The sequence below is a fragment of the Erithacus rubecula genome, assembly GCF_903797595.1.
Source record: "Erithacus rubecula genome assembly, contig: SUPER_W_unloc_1, whole genome shotgun sequence".
Classification (NCBI taxonomy): Eukaryota; Metazoa; Chordata; class Aves; order Passeriformes; family Muscicapidae; genus Erithacus; species Erithacus rubecula.
The window spans coordinates 720,172-748,142 of record NW_027635709.1 but is presented as its reverse complement, the minus strand read 5'-3'; the positions used below and the strand labels follow the sequence as shown (position 1 = coordinate 748,142).

At 40.9% G+C, this 27,971-nt stretch overlaps 1 protein-coding gene and 1 long non-coding RNA gene across 2 annotated transcripts in view; one reads left to right on the top strand and one right to left on the bottom strand.

Moving 5' to 3' along the window:
- LOC306814077 (zinc finger protein 131-like) overlaps window positions 1-26,937 on the top strand; it is a 40,134-nt gene extending 13,197 nt beyond the window's left edge. Inside the window, 6 exon segments of the mRNA XM_079329791.1 lie at window positions 746-847; window positions 3,137-3,281; window positions 6,931-7,610; window positions 21,742-21,872; window positions 24,771-25,385; window positions 25,388-26,937. Of these exon segments, the coding sequence (XP_079185917.1) occupies window positions 746-847; window positions 3,137-3,281; window positions 6,931-7,610; window positions 21,742-21,872; window positions 24,771-25,385; window positions 25,388-25,417 (1,703 nt within the window). The 3' untranslated portion in view covers window positions 25,418-26,937.
- Window positions 1-27,971, bottom strand: part of LOC306814083 — a 432,110-nt gene that overhangs the window by 321,624 nt on the left and 82,515 nt on the right. The window lies entirely within an intron of this gene.

Here is a 27,971-nt window from a genome sequence, read left to right as displayed (position 1 = left end):
CTGACCTTAGTGTCACCATGTTGTTTTCCTTCACATATTCTCACCTCTTCCTCTGACTAGAAGAAAAACTGTGTGACTTTACTTTGATTTTCTTCTTAAATATGTCATCACAGAGGTGTTACCAACCTCTCTAATTGGCCCAGGTTTGGCCAGCAGCATGTCCATCTTCAGAGCTATCAGGGATTGGCTGTGCTGGACATGGTGTAAGCTTCCAGCAACTTCCCACAGGAGCCACCCCTGTGGCCCTCTTGCTACCAAAAACTAGGCTGTGCAAAACCAATACATCATCTCAACTCATGAGCCCTTTCTTAATTTTTTTCCCTCTCCTCTGCCCAACTGAGAGCAAGAGAAAAGCAAACAGCTTTCATGGGTGCCTGGTGTTTGGCCAGTGTCAAACCGTGACAAGCTTGGGTAAAATCTGAGAGCTGAGCCCAAGACACACAGGAAAAAATTGAACAGGAATTTCCCACGACTTAAATATTTGAAAAGAGAAACTCTTTTATAAAGAGTCCTTCAGCTGATTGAATTGCAGAGCTTCAACAAGGTCACTGATGTCAGCCAGGATCTGCATAAGATGGGACAGACTAGCTGCAGTGGTATCCCATGTTACAAGAAGACATGGTAAGTGACTATGTCCTGCTGATTTGTAGACTGGGTGATTCTGCAGCTGTCCTCATCTCTGTGTCTGCACTTATTCTGCAAAGAAGGTGTTATTCTAAACCAAATTTTTTGTCTCTTTTTGTAGGTCACCATTTCAAAGCTCATAAGGCTGTTCTTGCTGCCTGTAGCCAGTTCTTCTACAAATTCTTCCAAGATTTCACTCAGGAGCCCTTGGTGGAGATTGAAGGTAGTCTGATTCATGCAAATTAAAACCATCAGAGTTGTGTGCCCATGCTCAAAATGAACGTAGTATCCCTGGTTAGGGCTTAAATGCATGCTTGGTCATATTGATTAGCTTTCCAGATATCCGCTCTTGAGTTGTGAGGTAACGTTGTGATTTAACCCTGAGTGGCAACTAAGAACCACAGAGCCAGGCTGGTTCATTTTCCACCAGTGGGATGGGGGGGGATAATCAAAAGTGTAAAAGGGAGAAAGGAACTCATGGGTTGAGATAAAACCAGTTTAATGATTAAAAAGAAATAGTAATTTTCTAAAAATTATAAGTAAAAGAGAAAAGAAAGAGGAAAAAAAACGAAGACAAGTGATGCAAATTAAAACGGTTGTTGCCACCAACTGACCAATGCCCAGCCAGTCCCCTAGCAGTGGCCCCTCCACCTGCCTCCCACACATACTTTATATACTGAGCATGATGTCATATGGTCTGGAATATTCCTTTGGTCAGTTGGAGTTGTTATAGATAATAAAATGATCAAGCTGAATTAAGAATAATCAAAAGAGAAGATTTTTATTTCACGACCGAAATACGGTCTTAGATAGCCACAATCAAAATAGGGCAGCGTCGAACCCAGGTTGGCACTGGGTGAACACACTGATCCGAACTCTGTTGCTCCAGACCGGACCCCCTGTGTTCACGAGTGTCATTTCAGCCGGGTTGGTTTTATTTCCCCGCCTGGGGCAGAGGTTCTTCTTTCTTTTCCGCATATTCATGTCGTTTTCTTTCTCTGTGCTGGGCTGGACAAAACCATTTCTGGGAAGCATGAATGTTGATGAACGCTGATGTTGGTTTACAGGAATCCAGTATTGAGATGTATGTTCCTGAGACTCTGGTTATCTTGATTGGTGATACTTATTAAGTGTTCATTGCTTGGGTGTTCCCTATTGTCCCAGAAAAAGGGCCCATCTCCACTGGAGCCGTGTCTATTAACTTGCTAATTTAGATCTCTTTTCTTTGTAACCATCTGTAGTTTCACAATCCTGTGGAGCAACCCTTTTTCCCAACTGCTGTATGTGTTCTAAAGATTTTTATTTTTTTCCATACAAGCATGTTTTATTCCACATAAATTTCACATAAACACAAATTATTTTATAAGATATATTACAGAGTCACCTGTCCTGGCTGTGTCCTACCAATTGTCCACACACCCCCAGCCCACTCACTGTCAGGGCAGTGTGAGAAGCAGAAAAGGCGTTGGCTCTGTGTAAGCACTGCACAGCAGTTACTGAAACATGAGTGTTATCAACACTATTTTAGCACAGGAAGGACATTGACCTCTTGGAGCAAGTCCAGAGGAGGCCACCAAGATGATCAGAGGTCTGGAGCACTTCTGCTATGAGGAAAGGCTAGGAGAATTGGGATTGTTCAGCCTGGAGAAGAGAAGCTTCAGGGTGACCTAATTGGAGCGTTCCAGTACCTGAAAGGAGTCTATGGGAAAGATGGAGAGAGACTATTTACAAAGGTCTGGAGTGACAAGACAAGGAGGAATGGCTTCACACTGACAGACAGTAGGTTTAGATTAGATATTAGGAAAAAAATCTTTACTGTTAGGGTAATGAGACCCTGCACAGGTTGCCCAGAGAAGTTGTGCATTTTTCATCCCTGGAAGTGTTCAAGCTCAGGTTGGAGGGGGCTTGGAACATCCTGATCAAATGGAAAGTGTTCCTGGCCATGGCAGAGGGTTGAAACTAGATGATCTTTAAGATCCCTTCCAACCCAAACCATTCTATGATTGAGCATAGGTCCAAAACATAGCCCCATGCTAGCTACTATGAAGAAATTTAAATCTGTTCCAACGAAAACTAGTATAGGTAACTACTGCCACTGGAAAAAACTCCCCCCGAAGAAAAATTAAAGATAAAAAGATACCTTTGCTGGGATTCAAGAACAGGATAGATGTGGAGCAGTACCTTCCTGGTAGGTAAGAAGAAATTTCCTGGAGCAATGCAGCTTCTAATAACTTGCTGCTCAGAGATCTCTTGAGAGAGAGAGATCATATTTTTATGTTTAAATTTGAACTTTTTTATTTTATACAAGTAGCTTTTTGTCCTTCTTATCCTTCTTTTTATCTTTCTCATGGAATGACTCTGTAGTTGTTCCACATTCACCTATTTCTATAGTAGACTTTTTACTCCAATGTGAGCCTTTGAAGGGTGGCATCTTGAAACTGGATATTGGAGCAGGCAAGTGTGAAAGACTGAGGAATTGTTAAAAGAGGCTGTTTTTCCTGCTTGTAAACAGGTGTAAGTAACATGGCATTTCGTCACCTAATTGAGTTCACCTATACAGCAAAACTAATGGTCCAAGGTGAGGAAGAAGCAAATGATGTTTGGAAAGCAGCTGAGTATCTACAGATGTTAGAAGCTATCAAAGCACTTGAAATCAGGTAAATACATAAGCCCCTTTTTCTTCCCAACACTGAAATGTACAGTCTTAAGAATCTTTGTATGAGAACTGCCAGTATTTTGCAGTGTTCTTCTTTATCCTGAAACCTCCTAAACTCGTGGTATTGTATATTCTTCTACTATAAGATATGGGTCAAAATTATACAAGCTAAAAAAATGAATGTCACATTTTTTGGGCTAGAACTCAAGTGACATGGCTGGTAAATGTTGCAGACATTGTAGGTTTGTGACTTTGTGATAACTAATACCAGGTCTTTATACTGACTGCCTGCACCTGATTGACAGCTGTCTGTACAGTGATGAGATCTCTCAGGTAATTAGACCATATTAACAAGTTTGCACTGCTCTTTTGATTTCATGCAGCTTTCTGCTTTCAAGATAATAGGCATTGATTTTAAAGCTTCATGTGGCAATTTTAGTTTCTCAAACTTCTTAAACAAATGTGGTTGTTATAATTGGTTTTATATGGGATCAGTACTTAATCAAATGTTGCAGTAGTACCTTTTATCCAGTACAAGGAACTGTAATCCATTACCAAACTCCAACCTGAGAAAAGGAGGTGCCATTCCCATCATGCTATTTTTCTTCCCCTTCCTTCTCTTTCACAAAGTGCTGTCATGTTCTCATTTCTTCTGTATGCTATACTGTTCTTCTGTCATGAAGCAGGGGGAGGGGCAATAAATAACTTCCAGCATTACAGTTATCCTTGCTTTCTCTTCTAGACATACTGAAAGGTCTTTGTGTTCAGGCTAAGGAAAGACTTGTTTCTTCTTTATCTCCCCATAGACACTAAGCTAAGGAAGAGTGGCTTTGACACTGAGTTCCTCTAGTAACCAAAAACACAAAACCTCCATGACATGGTACCCTGGAAACTTGGTTTTCAACATCAGTGTTTTTTTTTTTTTATTTTTATGGAATCAAGTTATTCTGTTGATTGGTAACAGAGCTGAATAACTATATTGGGTATTTTTAATAGAAAAGATAGGATCGTACATTTCTAGTGCTACTGTCCAACCCCAACAATACCCTTTTTTGACATTATTGAAATTAAACATGGTATCACAAAAATAACTTTTTTACTTTTTTTTTTTTTTTTTTTTTTTAGGAAAAAGCAGACCTTTGCTTTCTGTTTGAGAAATTTAAGACACTTTAAATTGAAAAAATATGTTCTAATTGGTAGCACTTTGAGTCTCTGTACACTGGTAGAGCTGTTTAACCAGGATTCAGATCAATCTGTCAAGCTAAATTGTCTAGTCTGCAATTAATTCCCACTAATGTATGTTTGTTGGTTATGCAGCACTAGTAAATGCTATAATTCTTATGTTACAAGGAAATAAATGTTTGGCTTAGCACACACATGTGCAAGCCAGTCTATTCTTAGAATTATTTCCATTGTTCATAGATTTTTGGGTGGGTGTTTTTTGGTTAGAAAAAAACTTGAGTACCACTGTCAGTCTCAGTTTTCTCCTTCACAGTAGGAAGGGGACAAATTGTAATACAGTACCTGTAGCTGAGCTTTGACTAAAAGGAGCAAGCATCAGAAACTACAGCTAAAGTAGAGGTTATTATAGAACTAACCATTTGTGTAATGCATCAAAGAGTTGTGCAACACATAATCTAGACTTGAAAGAAAACAACTAGCTGTTATTCCTTGAGGTACAGTGTACTGTATGTGTGTATCCTCATTCATTTTCACACCTGAGCCACACAATGTACTCAAGGACAGTAGTCTACTCTTTGCTGAGCAGATTATTATTTTCGTACATGGTCCTGGAGCTCCTTGCAGTAATGTGCAAAGTAACAGGCACATTCTAGGCATCAGAAACATGGCCTAGATGAACCTCTTAAGTTTAGCTGCTGTGTCTTCCTGTGTCTGAATATAGTAAGGTGCAGTTTAATAAGATGCATCCTGCATTTGGTAATTAGCTACACATCTCTGCTGTATGACATACTGATACTGGAGAGAAACCTTATCACCCCTATTGCTAGAAAACCTGAAAGTGATAGGGATTTATCAGGCTGCCAAGGAAGGTAAAGGTACAAATTACTCTGATTACAGCCTGAATTGAGGGGAAGATAGCCATTTTCAAAACTGATAATCAGTAGTTAAACCTCCAGCATGTAAGAGCTGTAAATAATCATGAGTGTGTCACTTCAAAGCATTGGCCCGGTGTCTTGGGGTGATTTTAGGATGATGCTTTATTCCCTAACTGTCTGCTTTATGCCCAGAAAACAACTGCTGTAGCTTTAAGATGGACCTGAGGGGTGAGGCGGGGAGCTTAGGGCTCCTGCACAGGCTCTGTTCAAGATCTCTTTCTCTGGTGTGGTCAGTGGCTACATGGATTATTACTTCATTGACTTGTTTGCTGGATTAATTTTCACCAATTTAGACAATAAGCCTCTGGAGGTTTTTTTTTCTGTTTTTTTCCCTTTCCCTGGCCTGGAAGCTTTTCACTGGCAAATCCTTTTGGCAGATTTTGTTTGAGTTTGTGTTTTTTTTTTTCTCTCCTGCCTGGGGAGCCTGCGGGGTGGCTCTGGCTGGTCTAAATTCTGGAAAGACCGAGCCAGAGAAAGAAGGGACATTAAACTCCACCAACTTTACCGGCTGCAAGGAGAAGACCCACACCAGAAATCCAACAGGTTCCCAACTACTTTGTGAACCCTTTTCTCTTCCCCTGACAAAGGGCAATGGCCATCTTTGCCTCTCAGCCACATGGCAAGGTGGGGGCAGGGTGTAAAGTTCAATTTTTTTTCCTGTGCTTTGTGGGTATCTTGCTTTGTTAATAAACAGTTTTACTATTTTTTCTCACTTTCATCCTCTGGTATCCATTTCTCTCATTGGCAGAAGAAAAGGGAGTTATTGAAGCCCTCTCTCTCTTTAGAGAAAAAACACTCATTTTAGAGCGTTTTTCTCCTAGAATTTGTCTCCAAACTGAGACACCCAGTCATCTCTATGTTTGATATGGGATGCTATCTCTGACATCTTGGAGGAAGGGGGTTTTGTATTTATGGTGCAAGGAAAAAGAAAAATAGAGCTGGGAGCTGTGCTTTAGCCCACATAAATTAAATTAAAATACTCTTTTCACATTCCAGTGGCTTTTTTCTTTTTCTACTACAACTGTTAGCTGCGTGTTTTCCTGAAGTACAAGATGTTATAATAATCATTGTGTGAAGTCACAGCTGTAGTGTTTTGTAAAAAGCTGTAAGTGCTGCAGGCAATTTAATGCACTCCAGAGCTTGAGAGGTAAATAGTGTAGGAAGAACTTGAATCTTATTTCTGAGTAGGCAGGCTAAAGTACAGAATTTTGCATTTCTTATATAAGCTTATGTCATTAGGATAACTGGCCTTTCTTCTTGATAGGTGCTTTGTATCATTCAAGTGGAGCAATTTAAAACACTTTAATAACCTTATGTTTAGGGCTTCACAGCTTTAACTGTGCTGTTCTACAGCTCTAAGGAGTATAGATTAAGGACAGATTAACATCTGAAATGGGTGCAGGTTATGTGGTCACTCATCATTCAACTTCTTTGAGAAACATCTAGCTAGTGTTTAATGCAGAAGCTCCACATCAGGCAGGAATTATGTAAGTGCTTATGGATCTTAACTATGTTTACGTAAATGTTTTGCAGGAACAAAGAAAATTCATCACCCTTAGAATCAAATCAAAGGCAAGGTAAAAATAAAGCAAAAAAGAGGAAGATTGCTGAAACATCTAATGTTATCACAGAAACACTGCCATCTGCAGAATCAGAGTCTGTTGAAATTGAGGTTGAGATTGCTGAAGGGGCGATTGAAGATGACAGCACTGAAACAGTTGAAGTAGCTTCTGCAGAACAATCTATAAAGTACATACATACAACAGGTACATCAGATGAATCTGCTTTGGCTCTTTTGGCAGATATCACCAGTAAGTATCGTCAAGGAGAGGCAAAATGCCAGATTCAAGAAGAAGGTGGTAGTGCAACTGATCCCTCATGCAAACAGGTAGAAGATATTGAAATTGTGGAACTTCAGCTGTCACATGTGAAGAATTTATTCCACTGTGAAAAATGTAATCGTTCATTTAAATTGTTTTACCATTTTAAGGAACACATGAAAACACACTCTGCTGAGAGTTACAAGTGTGACATATGCAATAAAAGCTACCTACGAGAGAGTGCTTTGAAACAACACCTCACCTGTCACCACCTTGATGAAGGTGGTGCCAGCAAGAAGCAAAGACCTGGCAAGAAAATACATATATGCCAGTACTGTGATAAGCAGTTTGACCACTTTGGACATTTTAAAGAACATCTCCGAAAGCACACAGGTAAGAACACTGATATGGTCCTGTTCTTGTGGCTTTGGGTCTAGCATTCTGGGGTTTTGCATGTTTTGGGAAAATAGAAAATATGCTGAAGAAAATCCATGAGTCCTGAGTGCTAGAAATACTTGGCTTGTAGTTGCAACTCAAATGCTGGTTTGGTTTTTAATTTTTTTTGTTTGTTTTTACATTGATATAAACTTTGAGGGATTGAGGTGGTTAAAAATAGATGCCTAAAACCAGAAAGCACTAATGAATCTTCTCTTTTCAGTCTATTAGATATTAAAATATTTATTTCAAAATAATTTCTTAAAGCATGTTTTTTTCCATTAAAAGTATCAAACTGAGAAGCCACTCTTATTTTCACAATTCTACTAGTAAGTGTTTCTGTTGAAATATGATCTAAACCATGAGCTTCAGTGGAATATACATTTTAAAGAGTTTCCTTTACTAACAGAACATGAGCAAATTCCTATTCATGCATTAGGCATAAAGTACTCCCTTGCTCTTGACATCTCATCTGATTTCATTTTCTTTGTTAATTAATGCAGCAAAACATTTCTAGTGACTATAGTAGAATTTTGTTACTGTAAAATCTGCCTCTTTGAAATCTGAACAGTATCTTTTGAGTACAAAATTACTTGTGCTTCTTCTATATAATATGGGAGATTAAGATGCTCTTTCTTCATGTCACTGAAAAGTCTGTACTATCTGAATAGGTACTGAGTATTATATAGATAGTTCTCTGAATGTAAAATATGCTGTCCTAATCTTTCAGCCATTTTTCGTTAATATGTCGGTCATTAATTATCAGTAAGAATTTAATAGAGGGTAGCAGTCTTATTTCTTTTGCAGCTTGCTGTTGCAAAAGCCTTTTAATTGGAACTTCTTTGCATCTGTATATGACACTGCATCAAATCTACTCCAAATAGCCCCTTAAAAGTTGCATTTATGAAACTCTGGCCAATCCTCCTTCTCTATGAAGCAGGGAGTGTTTCTCCATTATGACCAAGACAAATGCAAGCTACCTAACAAAAGTCTTTTCAGAGAAAAGTTTGTGGAGGATTAACAGAATAAGTCAAAGATAACAGTATATTTGTTGCTGTTGCGACAAAATGATTTTGGGGATGAAGCAACTTAGCATATCACAGGATGTGCAGAGTACTTTCTAAATATTTATTGATGCAAGTATCACACATAGAATCTAATTACTTCTAGTTCCAGTGATGTGCTTGAAGCAGCCAAATTAATCAGCCCATGTCTGAAAACTCTAATTGAAGTAATTTGTATGCAGATTTTAACAAACTTCTTGAGAAAAATTCATTAAGGTCTTTGCCATTCTTCATGAATGCAAAATATGTTTCGCAGGAAGTGTACTTTGAATCTCAAATAACATCTTCCATAGGAGTGAACAAATAGACTCTATTTACATACCATGAATAAATGATCCCAATAAGTTCATTTGATAAATGCCTGTCTTTGTGTTTCTGGGGGAGAAATAAAGAAAGCCAAACAAAAAATCCCAACAACCTTACTATTTCTCTCTAAACCCAATCTAAACAATGATATGGCAGCTTTATGGTTATGGGTGAATTCCTTGGTATTTCTTACATATTGGGCAAATAGAAGTCACTGTTATTAGGAATTTCTTTGGGTTAAAAAATATTTACTTTTGGGCAGTCTCCTTGCTGTGGCTGCAGGATTATAAAGGTCCAGCAAAATATTGGACTATCTTAGATCAGAATTTCTGTCTTGTGAGTTAGTTATGATTGGCAAGTGAAATCTCACCTGTTCTCATAAATGGAAAAAAATTTGTTAGATCAGGCCAAGAACCCTCCCTCTTTAGTCTTATTTAAGTGAGATTTTATAAATTCATAGTTTAATGACACCCAGGGGAAAAGAAGCGTCACCTTTACCAGAGTTCAGTTCTCAGCTCGCTAGTGTACTTCTCAAGCTAGAAGCAGGCTGATACGCTCTCTGTTTTCCATTGCTGCTGCTGAAGTCACAGCATTGATTTGCACTGTGAAAGAAGTCACACAAAGTCTTTTTGGCCTTTGGATATTGCCTTTGTTGTTTTTGAATTGTCAGTTTCAGATACTTTGGGCAGAATATTAAGATTGTTGAAGAATTTGGGTAAAAATAGCATAAATCTGTCCTTAACTGAGCAGTGCCTCACTTGAAGTAACTCTTTAAATGTTACCAGATCACAGAGCAGGTGAAAGATTGTGGTGTAAGTTTTATTCTGTGATATTCATAGAATCATAGAATCATAGAATGGCCTGGATTGGAAGGGACCTTAAAGTTCATCTCATTTCAGCCCCCCCTGCCATGAGTGCCTTCCACTAGACCAGGTTGTTCCAAGCCCTGTCCAACCTGGTCTTGAACACTTCCAGGGATGGGACAGTCACAGCTTCTCTAGACAACCTGTGCCAGGGCCTCATCCTCCATACAGTAAAAAGTTTTTCCTATTATCTAATCTAAACCTACTCCTTTTCAGTTTTAAGCCATTCCTGCTTGTCTTCTCACTCCAGGCCCTTGAAAATAGTCTTTCTCCATCTTCCTTGTCAGCTACCTTTAGGACCCAGAAGGTCACAATTAGGTCATGCTGGAGCCTCTCTTTTCCAGGCTGAACAATCCCAATTCTCTCAGCTTTTCATAGCAAAGTATCTCAGTTTAAAAGACAGATGTCTGCCAAGGAAAGTGGGAATCTTCCCGAAATGGAAAAGATGACCCCCTCCCTCCAAATTATCACTTTGAAATTATGGGGTTTCCAGGCAAAAATATGGGAAAAGGAATAACAGTTCTTTACAGGCTAATATAATATAATATAATATAAATATATAAACCAGAACAAAAAAAAAAAAACAAAAAACAAAAAAAAAAAAAAAACCAAAAAAACAATAACAGAAGTTTTCCCACCTGTTAAGTAAAATTTTCCCACAACTGGCAGGGGTCACTGTTAACTCCTAGCAGGGCAGAGAGGCTGCAGTGACTCCCCGCAGCTTCAGGGGGTGCTCTGGCACAAGCTTAGCAACCTCTTCAGGTGGTGGTGGGAGCTTGGGCAAAGAGGAGGACAGGAGATTGCTCGTTTTGCAAAGCTCACAGGCAGCAGTTGGTCCTGGTACCCCCACTGTCGGCTGGCACACTCTGGGGAGGTGGGCAGGGCTTGCTCACGATATCAGGTTACTGTGCAGAGAAGTGGCCCAACGGGGGCAGCCCCAGTCCTGGTGGCACCCTACATGTTCTCTCTGGACCGCCAAACAGCTGAGAAACTGAAAAAACGAGCAGGCTTGCAGTGTAGAAACTCTGGCGGATCGAAGTCCTGGAGCCTAACACACAGGAGTAGCTGCAGCCACCACACTGCAGGCCAGGGTCTGGTGGGACACGGTCCTGGTCCCAGGTGGCACCACATGCACTGGCTCTGGGCTCCCGAGTGACAGGGAAGCGGGAAAGCAAGAAGGCAGGTGCTGGTCACAGTGCTGGGAAGAAAAGACAGGGCAACAGTATCTCAAGCCAGATGCACTCACTGTGTCCCCATGTGGCTGCCACCTCGATCCTGAACCAGAAGAGAGTGAGTGAGCCCCAGGCCCCACCCCTCCCCAGGTCCCAGGCTGAGTCTACACCTATCACGATATCCCCTGAGCCACAGAAAACCTGGACAGCAAGGCTTTCAAAAAAGCCTGAACCGAAACAATGGCTCTCCATACCCCCAGCCCCACAGACATCCAGTCCCTTGCCTTAAAGATACAGCAACCATTTTGTGGGCACAAAGCAGAGGATCAGGAAATATACTATCAAAATAACTCATTCCAAGACATAAAGATGCTCCATCCCTCTAATTGTCTTGGTGCCTCCTCTGGACTGGCTCTAATGGGTCCATGTCCTTTCTGTCTGGGGACCCCAGAGCTGGAGGCAGCACTGCAGGTGGGGTCTCACCAGAACAGGGGGGCAGAATCCCCTCCTTCCCTGCTGCCCGCACTGTGGGATCAGCCTAGCACACAGGGGGTTTCTGGGTGCCAGTGCACACAGCCAGGGCACGTCCAGCCTCTCTTCCACCTGTACCCCCAGGTTCTTCTCCCCAGGGCTGCTCTTGATCTGTTCATTCCTCAGCCTGAATAGATCCTAGGGATTGTCCCAACCCAGGTGCAGCACCAGCACTTGGTCTTTTTAAACCTGAGAATCCCATGGGCCACTTCTTGAGCTTGTCCAGGTCCCTCTGGATGGCCCTGTCCATCAGGTGTGTCACCTGCATCACTGAGCTTGGTGTCATCTGAAAACCTGATGAGGGTGCTGTCTTGGTTTGAAAGACAGGTGTTTGTTAAGAAAGGCAGGAACCTCTTGAAATGGACAATGTAAACCCCCTCCCTCCAAATTATTATAATTTTGAAATTAAGGAGGTCTCAGGCAAAGATATGGGAATAGGAATAACAGTTCTTTTCTAGGAAAAATTAAAATAAAAGTACAGTAATACAAAAGAAAAAAAAAAGAACCAAAACATTGACAGAGTCAGAATACAACCTGATACCTCGTCAGTCAGGGTGTTGGTAGCAGTCTGATTAAATGGTGGCTGCTGTCCTCCTAGAGTGACAGATGTGGTTCAATTGAAGCAGTGGTCCTGTAGAAGGGTGCAATTTTCCTCTAAAGGTCCAGTGATGATGTGGAAAGGTCTGTTTTTCCTCTGGAATCCAGTGGTAAAAGGCTGCTCTGATGTTCCAAATCTCAGATTTTATCTAGGTAGGAAATTATTGGCTCCTCCTCCTGGGTGGAGCATCTCCCAATGGGATGATGTAATTTATCAGTCATGCAGTGGGACTCAATGGCCCATTAACAGAAGATATCTCCCTGGAGGAAGGATGGGTTATGGAAAAGATAAAGATGACTGCCCCACCTGGTTTCAACAGATGGTGACAGAATACATACTTTTGGTTATATCCTGCTTTGCAAGCCAAGACAGGTGCCCTTGACCCCTTTGTGTGTGTCATTAATGAAGATATTAAATAACACTGTATATCGGGTTGACCCTGGCTGGGTGCCAGGTGTCCACTTAGTCACTCTATCACTCCCTTTCCCAGTGGGATAGGGACGAGAATAGGATGGAGAGCAACCAGCAGGGTGAGATAAGGCAGTTTTATTATAGTAAAAGAGAGAAATAAGCAGAGATCTGCATGTGCATGGGCTAAAGAGAAAAAAGGTCAGTCTCTACTTCCCATCAGCATCGATGTTTGGACACTTCCTGAGAAGCAGGGCTTCAGCACGCACCATGGTTCCTCCAGAAGGCAAACAGCGCAAACTCATGAGCGCCCTCCCTTCCTCCTCTCTCTCTTAGCTTATATATCTGATCTGACGTCATATGGTATGGAATATCCCTTTGGCCAATTTGGGTCAGCTGGCCTGGTTGTGTCCCGTCCCAGGATCTTGCTCACTCCCATCCCCTTTGGTGGGGGAAGGAATGTCAGAGGGACAGTGCTGCTCAGCAGTAGCCAAAACACTGGTCGATTATCAACACCCTTCCAGCTACAATGCAAAGCACAGCACTGTAAGGGCTGTGAACTTTACCTTGGTCAGACCCAATACAATCTCCACCCCTTATTCCATAACATTTGCATCATGCTTGGATCCCATATAATCTATATACTCTCATTACTAGGATCCTTAAACCATCTCTATAACAAACATACATTTTATTAACTACTATTACCTGTCCTTTCACATCCCTTCAGGTGGTCTCCATTCCATCAGGATGTGGGGTCAGGACATGAGAAATAGTACACTTGATGGTTCATGGTTGGGCACCACCACCACCATCCCTGTTCATCATCACATTCTTCTTGCTCCTGGCAAAATTCATTCTTTGTCAGTTCAAATGCCTCCTGCTACTTTACCTCCTGTAACATAAAATTTACACTATAGGTTCTTCTTACCCCAAGGTTAAATCTCCTTGAGGTACACACCGGGTCTCCCTATCCTCCCATATCACCCACCAAGCACACTCAGGTCCTTGGGCAAAGACAATCTCACAAATGGGTTTGCCTTTTCCCATGGGGGAAGAAATCCACACTGACTTCCCCAGCCACTTCCCTATGTGTAGTACAGGGACCTTGTCTCCTCTCACAGTGTCTAAAGGCTTAGTTTGGGCAGGACAAGAGTGGTTAGCAGATCCCATGGTGTTGACTAACCAAGTGGCTTCTGCCAAATTTGCATTCCAGTGCTTCCATGTCCCATTACCTAACACCCTTAACATAGTTTTAGCAGCCCGTTATATCTTTCAGTCTTCCCAGAGGCCTGTGGATGGTAGGGAATGTGATATATCCACTTAATGCCATGTTTTTTTGCCTAGGAGTTTATAAGATTATCTTGAAAATTAGTCCCATTGTCTGACCAAATTCTATTTGGGGTTCCATGTCACCACAAAATGTGTATTTCAAGACCTGAAATCGTATTCCTGGCAGTGGCATAGTTTAATGGGTACATTTCTAGCCAGCCAGTTGTTGCCTCTACCATGGTGAGGATATAACTCTTGCCTTGACATATTTATGGCAATGGCCCAATATAATCAGTTTGCTAGGCTTCACCATACTGGAAACCTAGACACCGCCCTCCACTCCAAGGAGGCTTCACTCATGTGGGTTGATTGATGGCAGCACATTTCACACTGATGGATAACGTGAAATAGCCTCCATGGTCAGGTCCACCCCTTGATCACGAGCCTATCTCAATGTTGCATCCCTTCCAAGATGCCCTGATGTTTCATGGGCCCATAGGGCTATAAATAGCTCACCCTTTCTTTCCCAATCTAGATCCACCTGAGCTATACCAATTTTGGCAGCCTTATCTACCCGTTCATTGTTTTGATGCTCCTCAGTGGCATGACTTCTGGGCATGTACACATCTACATGACATACTTTCAGAGCCATGTTTTCTATTCGTGCAGCAATATCCTGCCACAATGCAGCAGCCCAGATGGGTTTACCCCTGCATTGCCAATTGCTTTTCTTCCACTGCTGCAACCATCCCCATAGGGTATTAGCCACCATTCAGAAGTCGGTATAAAGTATGGGCCACTTTTCTTGTTGAGCAATCTCTAGGGCTAGTTGAATGACTTTCACTTCTGCAAATTGGCTTGATTTGCCTTCCCATTCAGCAGCCTCAGTGACTTGTCATGTGGGACTCCACACAGCAGCTTTCTACCTCTGATGGTTTCCTATCACTCAGCAGGATCCATCAGTAAATAAAGCATAGATTCTTTAATTTTCTGGTAACTTGTTTCATGGTGGTGCTTCTTGGGCACGAGTCACCTTCTCAGGCAATGCTCCAAAATCTCTGGCTTCTGGCCAATCCAAAATCTCTTCTAGGATTCCTGGGAAATTGGGTTTTCACATTTGGACTTGTGTAATTAATGCTACCCACTTACTCCATGTAGTGCTGGTTGCATGATGTGTTGAGGGAATGTTTCCTTTGAACATCCAGGGTAGTATGGGTAATCACAGTGTCAAGAGGAGACACGCTTCTGTCCCAACAACTTCTGAGGCAACTCAAAGCCCCTTATAGGCTGCTCATATCTCTTTTTCAGTTGGAGTATAGTGAGTTTCTGATCCTCAATAACTGGCTCCAAAACTCTAATAGTCGACCTCAGGTTTCTCCTGTGGTCCTTTGCCAGAGGCTCCAGGTGAGGCCCTGCTCCCTAGCTGCAGTGTAGAGTATATTTTGCACTGCTGGTCCTGTCCGAACAGGCCCAAGAGCTACCGCACGAGCTATTTCCTGTCTGATCTGCTCAAAAGCCTGTTGTTGCTCATGGCCCCACTTGAAGTGATTCTTTTTCTGGGTCACTTGATAGAGGGAGCTCACAAGCTGACTATAACCCGGAATTGCGTTCTCTAGAATCCCACAAGGCCCAGGAGAGGTTGTTTCCTTCTTATTAGCTGGTGGAGACATAGTTGCAATTTTGTCAACCACCTCTGTAGGCACATGGCGGCATCCATCCTGCCATTTTATTCCAAAGAACTGGATCTCCTGTTCAGGTCCCTTTACCTTACTTTGTTTTATGGCAAAACCAGCTTTCAAAATAATTTGGATTATTTTCTGTCCTTGCTCAAAAACTTCTGCTGTACCACCCCACACAATGATATCATCAATATATTGTAGGTGTTCTGGAGCTCCAGCCTGTTCCAGGGCAGTCTGGATCAGGCTCTGGCAGATGGTGGGACTGTTTTTCCATGCCTGGGGCAGTCGGTTCCAGGTATATTGGACACTCCTCCATGTGAAAGTAAATTGTGGTCTTCACTCTGCCACCAGAGAGACTGAGAAAAATGCATCAGCGATGTCAATTGTGGCATACCATTTGTCTGCTTTTGACTCCAGCTCATACTGGAGTTCCAACATGTCTGGTACAGCAGCACTTATAGGTGGCATGACTTCATTCAGGCCCTGATAGTCTATTGTCAGCCTCCATTCCTCATTTGACTTCTGCACAGGCCATATGGGGCTGTAGAAGGGTGAGCGGGTTCTGCTGATTACTCCTTCACTCTCCAGTTGACAAATTAGTAAATGGATAGGAGTTGCAGAGTCTCAGTTTGTGCGATACTGCCACCAGTGCACTGTCCTGGTAGCAATTGGCACTTGTTGGTCTTCCACCTGCAACAATCCTACAATGAAGGGATCTTCTGAGAGGCCAGGCAGGGTGGATAACTGATCTTCTCTGTATTCACTGTAGCTACACCAAAAGCTTATTGATACCCTTTTGGATCCTTGAAGTACCCTCTCCTGAGGTAGTCAATGCCAAGGATACAAGGGGCCTCTGGGCCAGCCACAATGGGGTGCTTTTGCCATCTGCCCCGTTAAGCTCACCTCAGCCTCTATTACAGACAACTCTTGGCATCCCCCTGTCATTCCAGAGAGCCAGACAGGTTCTGCACTCTTGTGCCTTGAGGGCATCAGTGCACTGGTACCTACTAAAGCTTTATACTTCTGTGGATCCAATGTGCCAGGCCATCCAATCCACAAAGTCCAGTATACAGTCATCTTTTTCCTCCTCCTGGCCGAAGGCAGGGACCCTTTATTCCTATTCCTGGTCAGAGTATTCACTATCTCACCTTTGTGATGCCAGATCAGAAGTTCCCTCATCAGGGCTGTAGGAAACAGTTTTAGTTCTCTTACATCTGAGAGATCGCTGATTGTCCTCTGGTCTCTCTGCAGCAACTACACTGACAGTCTTCTTGGGTGGCCCCTTCTTAACAGCTCTCTTCCCTCTCAGTTCACAGAGACAGGCTTTCAGCTTAAAGGTCGATTCACCATCGCACTTCCTCATGTCCTCCCCCTGGTCACGCATAAAGAACCAGAGTTCGTTATGTGGCCTGTTCTTGGGACTTCCCTTCCTTCTGACCGGGGTTGGAGAGGGGAGATCTCTTGGGCTGCCCCTAAAAGTTGAGGTACTGGCTCATAGGGATGAGGGAGTACCCAGAGTTTCTTCTACTTTTCGGAGCCAGGAGGATGCCACCTCTGCAGTTGGTGTATCCATTTGCAGATAATATAGTGCTACCAAGCTGCTGGAATATGATGCAGGGGTACCTTGGACCACCTTCCTCCACATGGTGAGTGTAAAAGGGACATCCTCTGGATCTTTAGAGACACTGTCTTTCTTTAGATCACTATAGAAGACTTCCAGCACTGCTAGTTCTCTCATGCACTGGATACCTTCATCTGCAGTGGTCCACTTCCCTGGGGGTTTCACAAGATCTTCCTTAAATGGATATCTTGACCTCACGTTTGAGAGAAGTCATTTCCAGATGCTGCAAATGGCTCCTTCCTTTCCAATTCCTCTTTCAATTTCCCGTGGGCAAAAGGACAGGGGCAGTGGCTTCTCCTTCCTGGCACCCCACCTGAAGAAAGGTATTAAAAATAGTGCCAGTGCCATAGCAACTGCCACTGCCCACATGGTGGCGGCAGGGCCGCATGGCCAATGGCAAACGCGTGGCAGGCGACTCCCCAATGTGGAACCTGGACAAAATCAACTTCTTGGCGCTGCGGGACGCTGCAGGAATCTTTGAATTAGTGGAACTTGTTGGCAATGGTACCCACGAGCAGCAATTTTTCTTCTAGTCAGAGAAGAGGAAGAAGTAAGGACATGTGAGGAAAAAATATGGTGGCACCAAGGTCAGTGGAAAAGAAAGAGGGAGGGATGGCAGTCCAAGTGTCAGAGCCGAAATTCCTCTACAAGCCATAGTGAGGACTATGATGAAACAAACTGTCCCCCTGTAATGCATGAAGTCCACGGGAGATGCAGAATCCACTCACAGCCCATGAGAAAAGTGCTCATGCGGGAGTGGGTGGATGCTAGTAAAAGCTGTGGTCTAGTGGGAGACCTGTATAGAGAGAAAAGACCCTTGCTTCCAAACTAGAGCAGTCTAGACTTGAAAGACTGCACCCCGTGGAAAAGTGACCCACACCAAAACAGTTTTGGGAAGACTGTTTGCCCACAGGAGGAACCCCACAGCATAGTAAAGACTCCTCTCCCTGAGCGAACAGAAAAAAGATCTGATCAAGACCCCCATGCCTTGTCTCTCTGTGCTATTGGTGGAAAAGAGAGAAGGACTAGGGGGGAAAAGTGTTTTAAAAGCTTATTTTACATCTCATTATCCTCCTCTGACTCGGTTAATAATAAACTTACTTTGTACCTTTACATTTGAACCTGTTTTACCCTTAGAGTGTTTTTCTCTGTCCTTAACTCATGAACCCTTCATTAATTTTTTTCCCTCTGCCCAACTGTATCAAGAAAAGGTAAGTGAACGACTTTCGTGGGTACCTGGCATTTGTCCAGTGTCAAACAATGACAACCATCCAACTACTTTCTTACCCATCTAAGAGTCTACCCATTGAATCTATCTCTGTCCAATTTAGAGAGAAGGATGTTGTGGGGCTCCATGTCAAAGGTTTTACAGAAGTCCACAGAAAGGACATCTTGTAGCCCTTCCCTTGTCCACTGATGGAGTCACTCCATCAGAGGAGAACACTGGGTTGGTCAGGCAGGATTTTCCCTTGGTGAAACCATGCTGGCTGTCCTGAATCACCTCCCTGGCCTCCATGTGTCTTTGCAGAGCTTCCCAGAGGATCTGTTCCATGATCTTCCCAGGCACAGAGGTGAAGCTGACAGGGCAGTGGTTCCCAGGGTCCTCCTTTCTACCCTTTTTAAAGATGGGAACAATGTTTCTCTTTTTCCAGTCACCTGGGACTTCACCTGTCTGCCACGGCTTTTCAAATATCATGGAGAGTTGCTTGGCAACTACATCAGCCAATTCCCTCAGGACTCTGGGATGCATCTCATCAGGTCCCATGGACTTAAGTCCATTCAGGCTCCTCAGTGTCAAGATTTTTATGGGTTTGGTTTTCAAAGAGGCAAGAGCAGTTGTTGGTTGCTGTAAAATTGTTTATTGCAGAGGCGCATCAGTCTCAAATGCAAGAGTCTGAAATGTTAAAGTCCATATGCTGAGTTATTTGGTATAAAGTCCCAAATAGAAGCAGCTCTCTGGTATAAAGTCCCAAGCAGAGGCAGGAGCAACAGTTCTCTGGCAGAGAGTCCTGAGCAGAGGCAGCATCTCCCTGGTACAGAATTTCAAGAAGAGGCAGGAGCTCCCTGGTGTTTCTTGTTCTTCTCCCATGTGGTGGTAGTGATGATGATGGTGGAGAGAGAGAGCTCACCCCAATACACGGGGTTTTTATTTACAAATTACCCAATGAGCTAAAAACAGGAACCTGAAGCATTTCTCCTAAACCTATTAGAAATCTAGTTCTATAGTATGAAAGTAATGTTAATACTTACGCATATAGCTCTATCTATTTACACAAATAGTTCTATCTGTTCTAGCTCAAAAATGTAAGCAATGTTCTTACTATGTTTTCATTATATTTGGGGCTAAGTTTCTGAACTTTCACTGAGACCTAAACTGCACTAGATTCTAAGGCTTTTTACTCTTAAGGCACTTAAAGCATATTCTTACTTACTTAAAACTAAGATTTATACTTCTACTTCATATCTATATGACTTAATAATATTTCTACTTACTTAAAACTAAAGCTTACACCTGTTTCATGTCTGTGTGGCTTAATATATTTTAATTTTTCTGAAAGCTTTAATTCAATCCCTGCATTCTTATGTCTCTCTGAGGAATTCAGACGGGCTTCTTTTTTATACACTCCAGCACCTCAAGTGGTCATGAGCCTGATCTTAGAGTGGAAGAGACTTTGCTCCCCCAGTCTCCATCCTGTCGTCCATCCATTTGACAGGTGTGGGAAGAGAGGTTGGCATTGAAGACTGAGTACCTCAGCCTTCTCTTTGTCTATTGGTAGTTTTCCAGCACTGTTTATCAGGGGGTAGCACCTTCTTTGACCTTCATTTTCTGGCTGACAGACCTGTAGAAGACTTTCCTGTTATTCTTTGTGTCCCTTGCCATGTTCAGTTCCAGCTTCACCTTGGCATTCCTCACCCCATCTCTACACAACCAAACTCCATCTCTATACTCTTCCCAGGATAGCTGTTCTTGTTCCCGCTGCCTGTGCATTTCCTTCTTTCCCTTTAGTTTGACCAGCAGTTCCCCACTCAGCCATGCCAGTCTCTTGCCTTCCTTGTCCAGTTTATTACTCCTGGGGATCACCTCCTGGGTATTCTTTAGGCTCACCAATGTATTTGGTTGCTCGTGCAATGTCTGTGATTTTCGATCTGCGAGACAGATGGTAGTTCAGCATACTTTGCATTACCTGTACAAAAGTTTACAAAAATGTAGCCTTTATTAACCATTAAGGGGAATGTTCCCTCCATTTAATATTTTTATGTGGCCTTTGGGTGTATAAGTGAGAATTATAGGCTACTTGTGGATTTCTTTTGAAAAGTTAGATGCTGCTGAATATGTTTATTTCTCAAAATACAGGTTTATTTGCTTTCCATCTTAGTTGTCAATAATTACTACAGCCCTGAAAATGTAGGCTTTTAAACTGAATTGAGCTAGAATAGATTCTTATGTTACTTAATGAAATGTCTCAGCTTCTTTTGGAGTTCATTAAATAGTTTGTTTCAATAGTGATGTTGGTATCAATACCTCCACAGATTAATTATCTGACTTAGAAGAAACACACTGCTACTAATTTTTTGTTCTTTAATTTCCTTGAATTTCATTGTATTTGTGCATGATGAAATTAGTAAACAGAGACAGCAGTTGTTCTTTGTTACTATTTGATGATGGTAATAACAGTATACTACTTTGAATTAAAGTTTCTGGGCTTGGTTTGTTTTAATACCAATGCATTGTTACTTCATGTTCATTCTGTGCCAACTTCTTTTTCTGGAGCTTAGTTTCTGTCAGTATAGAGCTAGGAGTGGCAAAAGAATATAGCAACACAAGATTTCCTTCAGAGGCAGAAGAAAAGCAATTTATTAAAGAAGCAATCACACTTTTATAGACTAGATCGTAGAACTGAGGATAGAATTAATTTCATTGGTGCAAGGAAGGTAACACCCCTTGCAAACATGCTTTCATCTAAACATCACGTCTCTCATGCATCCTCCTGTGCCAACAGCAGGTGCTAATCTCTGTTATTAATTCTTTCCCTTCTGTTTTCCTTTGAGTAGATTGAGAAAGACTCAAGCTTCTTTTTCCCTAGCTCTTTCCAGCATCCACAAGCTTCGGCTCTCAAGCATAAGGTGTCATTGTTCTTGAAAATAAAACTTTGTATTATTTAAATACCTCCTTCTTTACTGTGTCACTTTTTGTATGTACTAATGTTGAGTCTTTAACAGTTATCAGGTGAAAAGAGAGAAATAGCTCCTATTTCTTTAAGATATTTAATCAGAATAATAAGCTTTAATAAAAACCTGAATATACCTTAAATTACACTGGGAGTTCTGTTACTTTATTATGACTGTGGGTTTTGTTTTGTTAAGTTTGTTTTGTTTTTATAAATGAGAGTTATGACTCCACATTAGGTTTTTGCCATTTTATTTACATAAAATTTACGTATAATGTCTCTTTCTTCTGTAGAATAGTCCAGTTGGTCACATCTTTACAGCATATTTATCAACCTACACAAAAGGAAGAGCTGACAAAAAACTGTCTGGTTTTATATACTTACAAATCCCTGTGTCTCTTAACAGGTGAAAAACCATTTGAATGTCCAAACTGCCATGAGCATTTTGCTAGGAATAGTACACTCAAATGTCACCTGACAGCCTGTCAGTCTGGAGCTGGAGCTAAAAAGGGAAGAAAGAAGCTGTACGAATGTCAGGTGGGTAATAGAAGTAGCAGAGTCTGAGGCTAGACACCTCCTTCATGTGCTGAGGGAGGACATGTGAGAGTACTGAGCAGGAAAGGCATAAAGAGTGGACTTTTGTCTCCAAGAACTATGTTTAGCAAAATTAATTATAAAGGTTGTATTCAACCATGACATGAAGGTAAATTCTTATATCTAAGTAGTTCAATTTAAAATATTAAATTATTGATAAAGAGCTTCATAATAATCAGTTTGATTCTTGTGAGTAGGTAAGTGTTCATATGCATCTTGCTGATCTTTCTGCTTCTTGATGCACAGACCTAGGCCTTTCCTGCTTGTGAGCATACTTCATTAAAGTCCAAAATACAACGTACTATTTTATTTCCTAATTTATTATTTTTCTGTTTAATACCAATATACTGACTGGCTGAAAAGTAATTTCAACATATGATGACAATCTGTAATGTCTTTTAATCAAATATAAATGCTGTAGATGGATAGCTAGGGTACTTGGTCACTATGCAACTGACATGTGAAAAGTTGTTCAGAAGAATATTACTTAGCTTTTAAAAATTTATTCTGAAAAGCTAGAAAATATGAACTGAGGTTGGTCGTAGCATTTTTATTTACCATTTTGCTGCCCCACTGCTGTGACAGTCTCAAATAAGGCTCTCACCTTATTCAGTTCAGACAATTGCTGTGGTTTGAGGTTAAATTGGGCCATATAGGAAAGAAAACTGTTGAATATTTGCTTTATTTGTTAAAAAAAAAAAAAAAAGAGTGATCTTATTCACAGAAAGCAGCAAATACTGCAGGAGGCAAATAAATTCATCATTTAATCAGAAGTTTCACCAATGCTGTGGCATTCCTTAGTTGGTATGCTAGACTGAAGTTAATTCTCGGGAGCATGACTCCGTCTTAAAGACAAGTTTGTTTTGAACATGAGAACTGCTAAATAATGCAAAATTGTATCTAGTAGCTTCAATAAAGATACTGTTTCGTCTTTGTGACCCTTTGGTTTTAATTACTTCACCTTGTAGCTTTCTGCTACAGATAACTGTGAATGTGGGTTAGTGTTTTTTCAGCCTGCAGTAACTACAAGAATTCTTGGATAAATTCTTGATTTTTTTTTTCTCTTTAGAACTGAATTTGAATAGTGTTCAATAAATAAAATCTTGGCTCACTGAACAAGAATGAAAAAACAAAATTACACTTGCTTGATGAGCACTTTTGATGCTCTTCAGTGAATGCCTTGAGTACTGAATTAGGCTACACATGGCAAGATCAGTAATTATGTGCTTGGGCATTGCCGATAGTCTTTACCTTTATGTATGACTAATTAATTTTTGAGTGCTTATCTATAAGGTTAGTATTTTAAGAAGTCTGTGTGTGTAACTTCTTTATAAAGTATGAGCCTAGGGGACACATGCAAAAAGCGTGTTACTAGCATGAGAAATGTGGTTTTAAGATTTCAACAGCAAAATGGGAATATTCAGCTGCTTTACTGAGACCTGTTCCTTTGAGTTATTCCCTTATTGTCAGCTGCTTCCTCCTCACACAGGGCACCAATTGACGGTGGACTCATGACTGACCGGAAGCATCAGTTGCTTATTATCTAAAAAATTTTCATATCTATTCCCTGTGAACTCCCACAGGTAGCATCATGCAGCCTTCTGACTTCTTCCTTCTATCTCCTTCATTCTGCACGACTGGCTAACTCCTTCCTGTCCTTTGCGTGACCACCTAACCCTAATCTGTCTCTCACACAACTGCCTGACTCTTCCTCCTTACAGCACAGCCAACAGACTCCAACTAACTCTTAGCTTGCTAACCCACTCTTTTATAAAACCCATCCTCATTGGACATAGCCATGACTTATTAAGGGCAAGGCTGTTCCTACTCTTTGGTAATTAGTACAGCTACAATTTATCAGGGGCAAGATGGCCTTCAGCACTATCTCTACTCTCTTACAATCTATGCTCTCACAATCCCCGTCCAATACTCCATCATCCTTTTTTGCTGTTGCTGTAAATTGAGGAGATGGAACATTCTGTTTCAAAATTATTTGCCAATAGTGAAGGGGTTCCAACAGTGAAATGCATGTTCTTTGCTTCTTTCTGAAGCTAAGAGCACTTGTATGGACAAAATCCCCTGACCCTATTTCTTTACTCCAAGCCTGACTCTACCCCACTCCTCTCTCTCTACTGTGGCACCTCATTCATTTCTTCAGTCTTTGTGTATTGTTTTCAAGCTACTTAACTCACTGCCAGGTGAAGGGAAGGAAGTGTGCTCATGCGCTTTATGAAAATAATATGTGTGCAGTCAAACCAGTGCTTTTAGCTAGAAGAAACTTAAAAAGATGAAGTTTTAAGATATTTATATCTTCTAAAATCACTCAAATATTTTTTTGAAATGGCAAAATGTGAGAATTTATCTAGGTCAGTCTTACAATGCCATGAACAAATGGAAGCTGATAAGTAAAAGTAGGCTATTAGTACTGCATCTAGAACTTCAGTAAAAGGACAGTTTGAATTGCACTTTTATCATATGATATTACATAAATAGATTTCCACTCAAAATTATAGCATCAGGCATTTATTGGGGTGTGAATCTGTATGTGAATTTCACATAAAGTTAAAATAAGACAGCTTTTACATGCTGTACTGACTCATTAATTTTGTAGGTATCCTCTGTATGCACAACTCAAAATGGCATACTGTATCTTAAAAATAAATAAATACCAGGTCTTCTGTTCATTTGAAGCTGACTTCTTAGCTTTTACTTCTAACATACATGGTGGGTTTTTTTAATCCAAGTAGCAAGAAGCTATGCTATGTGAAGCCATGATCTGAAATAAGCACTATACTCTGTTATATTTCTGTTGGCACTGTTTAACACTATCTTTTGTTTCAGGTTTGTAACAGCGTGTTTAACAGCTGGGATCAATTTAAAAATCATTTGGTAATACACACTGGTGACAAACCCAACCACTGTACCTTATGTGATTTGTGGTTTATGCAAGGCAGTGAGCTGAGAAGGCATCTCAAAGACATGCACAATATTTCAGAACGAATAGTGACAGAAGAGATTCTTCCAGTGGAAGCTATGGAAGCTGAACCAGTAACATCAATGACTATAATAGAACAAGTGGAGCAAGTCCATGTCCTACCAGTAATTCAGGTACAAGTGGATCCTGCACAGGTAACTGTGGAACAGATGCACCAGGATCTCATACAGGACAATCAAGTGAAAGGCACACAGATGGAGGAACTGCAAGAACAAGTGCAAATCAGTTATTTAGAAGTTGAACACATTCAGACTGAACAAGGTGCTGAAGTTCATGTGGAACAATTACATGTTGGGCATGTAAATCAAATACAGATGGAAGAAGTACAGGCGGAACTTATAGATGAAACAGACTTTGAACAAGTAGAATATGAAAGTGTTGATCAAGGAGAAGCAGAAAAAAATGAAACTAGTCAAGTAGATGATGCAGATATGGAAGATCATGAACAGGCTGAAGACTTAAAAACTCAACAATTAGTGGACATACAGAATAAAAAGGTGGATAGCTAGGACAACCACACTGTGAAGCTTTAGGAACGAAGTACCCAATTATTTTTGCTAGATTTTACATTGGTTTTTGAACCAATAGTCAGTGATCACCTTTCCAATATGCTGTCTTTAGGAAGCTGGACAAGTGGACCAAAGTTCATTTTCTTCATGTACAACTAAACCTCTCATATGCGAAAAATAACTTTACCATTCATGTAATGCCATGGAACAGAAACCACCACAGCTTTGTTAGGATTTTAATAATGAATAGCTTGTATCATTTATATCATCCCTGGGTATATGTAAGAATAACTTTGCCTCTTTTCCTCTTGCTATAGAAGCAAACTCTTGTTATAGATTTGCAGGGTGTCTGTGGCAGAAGAATCAGTAAAATCTGGTGGGTTCTAAAGTAAGTGGATAATCAGGTATCTGTGAATTTTCTGGGCAGACTGCTGTTTCCTAACAGCAGTCCCTAACTTTCAGGCTGGGGAAAAAAACATTATTGCTGGAGGTGTCAGAGCACAAAAACGTGCTTTTTTGACAGGGGTGAAATTTCCACAAAGCTCCTAGAGAGATCGTTCAACCTATTTCAATAAAAGGCAATGCAGATAATGTTATAGTGCTTTATATTTTTGCTTAAAATTGTCAGCTAGTGATTTGGGGATTTTTTTCATTAAATTTAGGAGGGGATGAGGGAGGAAACAGATTCTATGTGGAGGCAGCAGGACACTCTAAAAGGGACACTTTAAATTAGGAAAAGCTCAGTAGAATCTGTGATAAATATGAGCTGGAAGAAAGCTACCAGCAGACTCTTCTTTTATAAATTGTCATTTTTGAAAAGGAATATTTTTAAACATATAGAGAAGGCTTGTCTATATGGTATCAGGTTCCTAACTTATTTTAAAATGAAATTCTGACACTTGACACAAAGAGGTTGTACTAAAAGTAAAAGCCATAGGTATGAATGGTAAAATGTGAATTTAAAAGTAGGAGTGTAAATATTTTAATCAGTATTAGACAACAAAACAATAGCATCCATGAAATATTGCATTTGCTTAAGCCAATAAATTTGGAACAACTGAATGACTGTCAATTACAGTGTCAGATCCCAGTAGCAAGAATCAATATAATTTTAATAACTTTATAGTAATGACATAATAATCTTAACTTTGTTTAGAAAATACTTGTCTGGCTCTATGTTTAAGGATGCTAAGAACTTCCAATTCTCAATTATTGCCTTGAGATTAGAGGTGCCTTCTGAAAAACTTTGTTTTCAAAGCCCTAAGTAAAGGGAGGAATTTTTGCAAGGATGTTCCCTAATGCTCTTGGTATTCCTGTACATCTTGCTTAAAATCAGGCTTTTCTATTCAGTCTTCTCCAAATGTAAAATTATTTCTCAAGATTTGTGCTTTTATTTAGTATTATTCAAAATTATTCTTGTGTTTCATCATAGCTAGCCTTGGAGAAACTGTTGCAAAACAAACATGAATCTCAATTAAAATTTCAAACACTTTAATTAATGTAACTTACATTCTTTTTTGTGATGTTTTGTATTTTCTGAGATGTAAATAATATGGGATGAGATTATGTGCTGAGGAAAGAATGTGGCCTGATATTAATCATGAAAGTCAAAAAGCTATTGGATTTATACTTGGCTTCTAATAAGGAGCCTGTCTTTTGATAACATGGAGGGGGTGTAACTCACTTAGCTGCATAACTCTGAATTTTTAGGCATTAATGCATGTAGACACCAGATCTGTATCAGTGGAATTAAAGGAACAATCTGGTTGTGTCTAATGAAACTAACAGGCAATTTAAGTCAAATGTAAATTGAGCAGTTAGGTGATACCAATAGCCAGTCCATAATTTGGTAAGCACAGTTGGGCTATTTTTTTTTGTGTTTGATCTCTTTTTAAAAACAGCTTGCAGATTTGGTAGGAGAGAAATTATGCTTTGTTGTTGTGCCCAGTGCTGCCTCTACAGACTTTTATTGAGCCTGAATGGGAATGCAGTGGGGGCATGACCAATCCTCTCCTCACATCGAGGGATAGGGTGAAAGGTTCTCCTTAAGTAATAGCTCCACTCGAAAGTGTTTCCCTTTGCAACCCCCTCTTCCCTAGAATTTCCTTCCCAAATTGCTTCTACCAGTGGAGTACTCCATGCCTCCTTACTGCAACAGCAACTGCAACTGTGGGAGGGATGATTGACTTGGAGAGTCAGAAGTTCTGGTTGCCCTCTGTAACAGCCACCTTGCAATCCTCTTTCTGCCACAAATGTCTGTATAGACATACAGACTTCTCTAAACTATATACCTATGCACCATTGGAGGAGTTCTTCTCTTTAAATAAGTATATACTGCTGGTCCCCAGAGTGCCCTGTGTTATGCTGGTACTGGTCTGTAGCTTGCAATGAGGCAGCATGCAGCTGCACTTGTTGCCTGGTGCCTGCAGTGGGCCATGTCAATTGAGGTGAATGCTTGAATTTATGCTGAATGAAACTAATTGTCTAAAGCACTGGGGTCTAGGCAGTGAGAAATGGAAAAGTTGGAATGAACAAAAA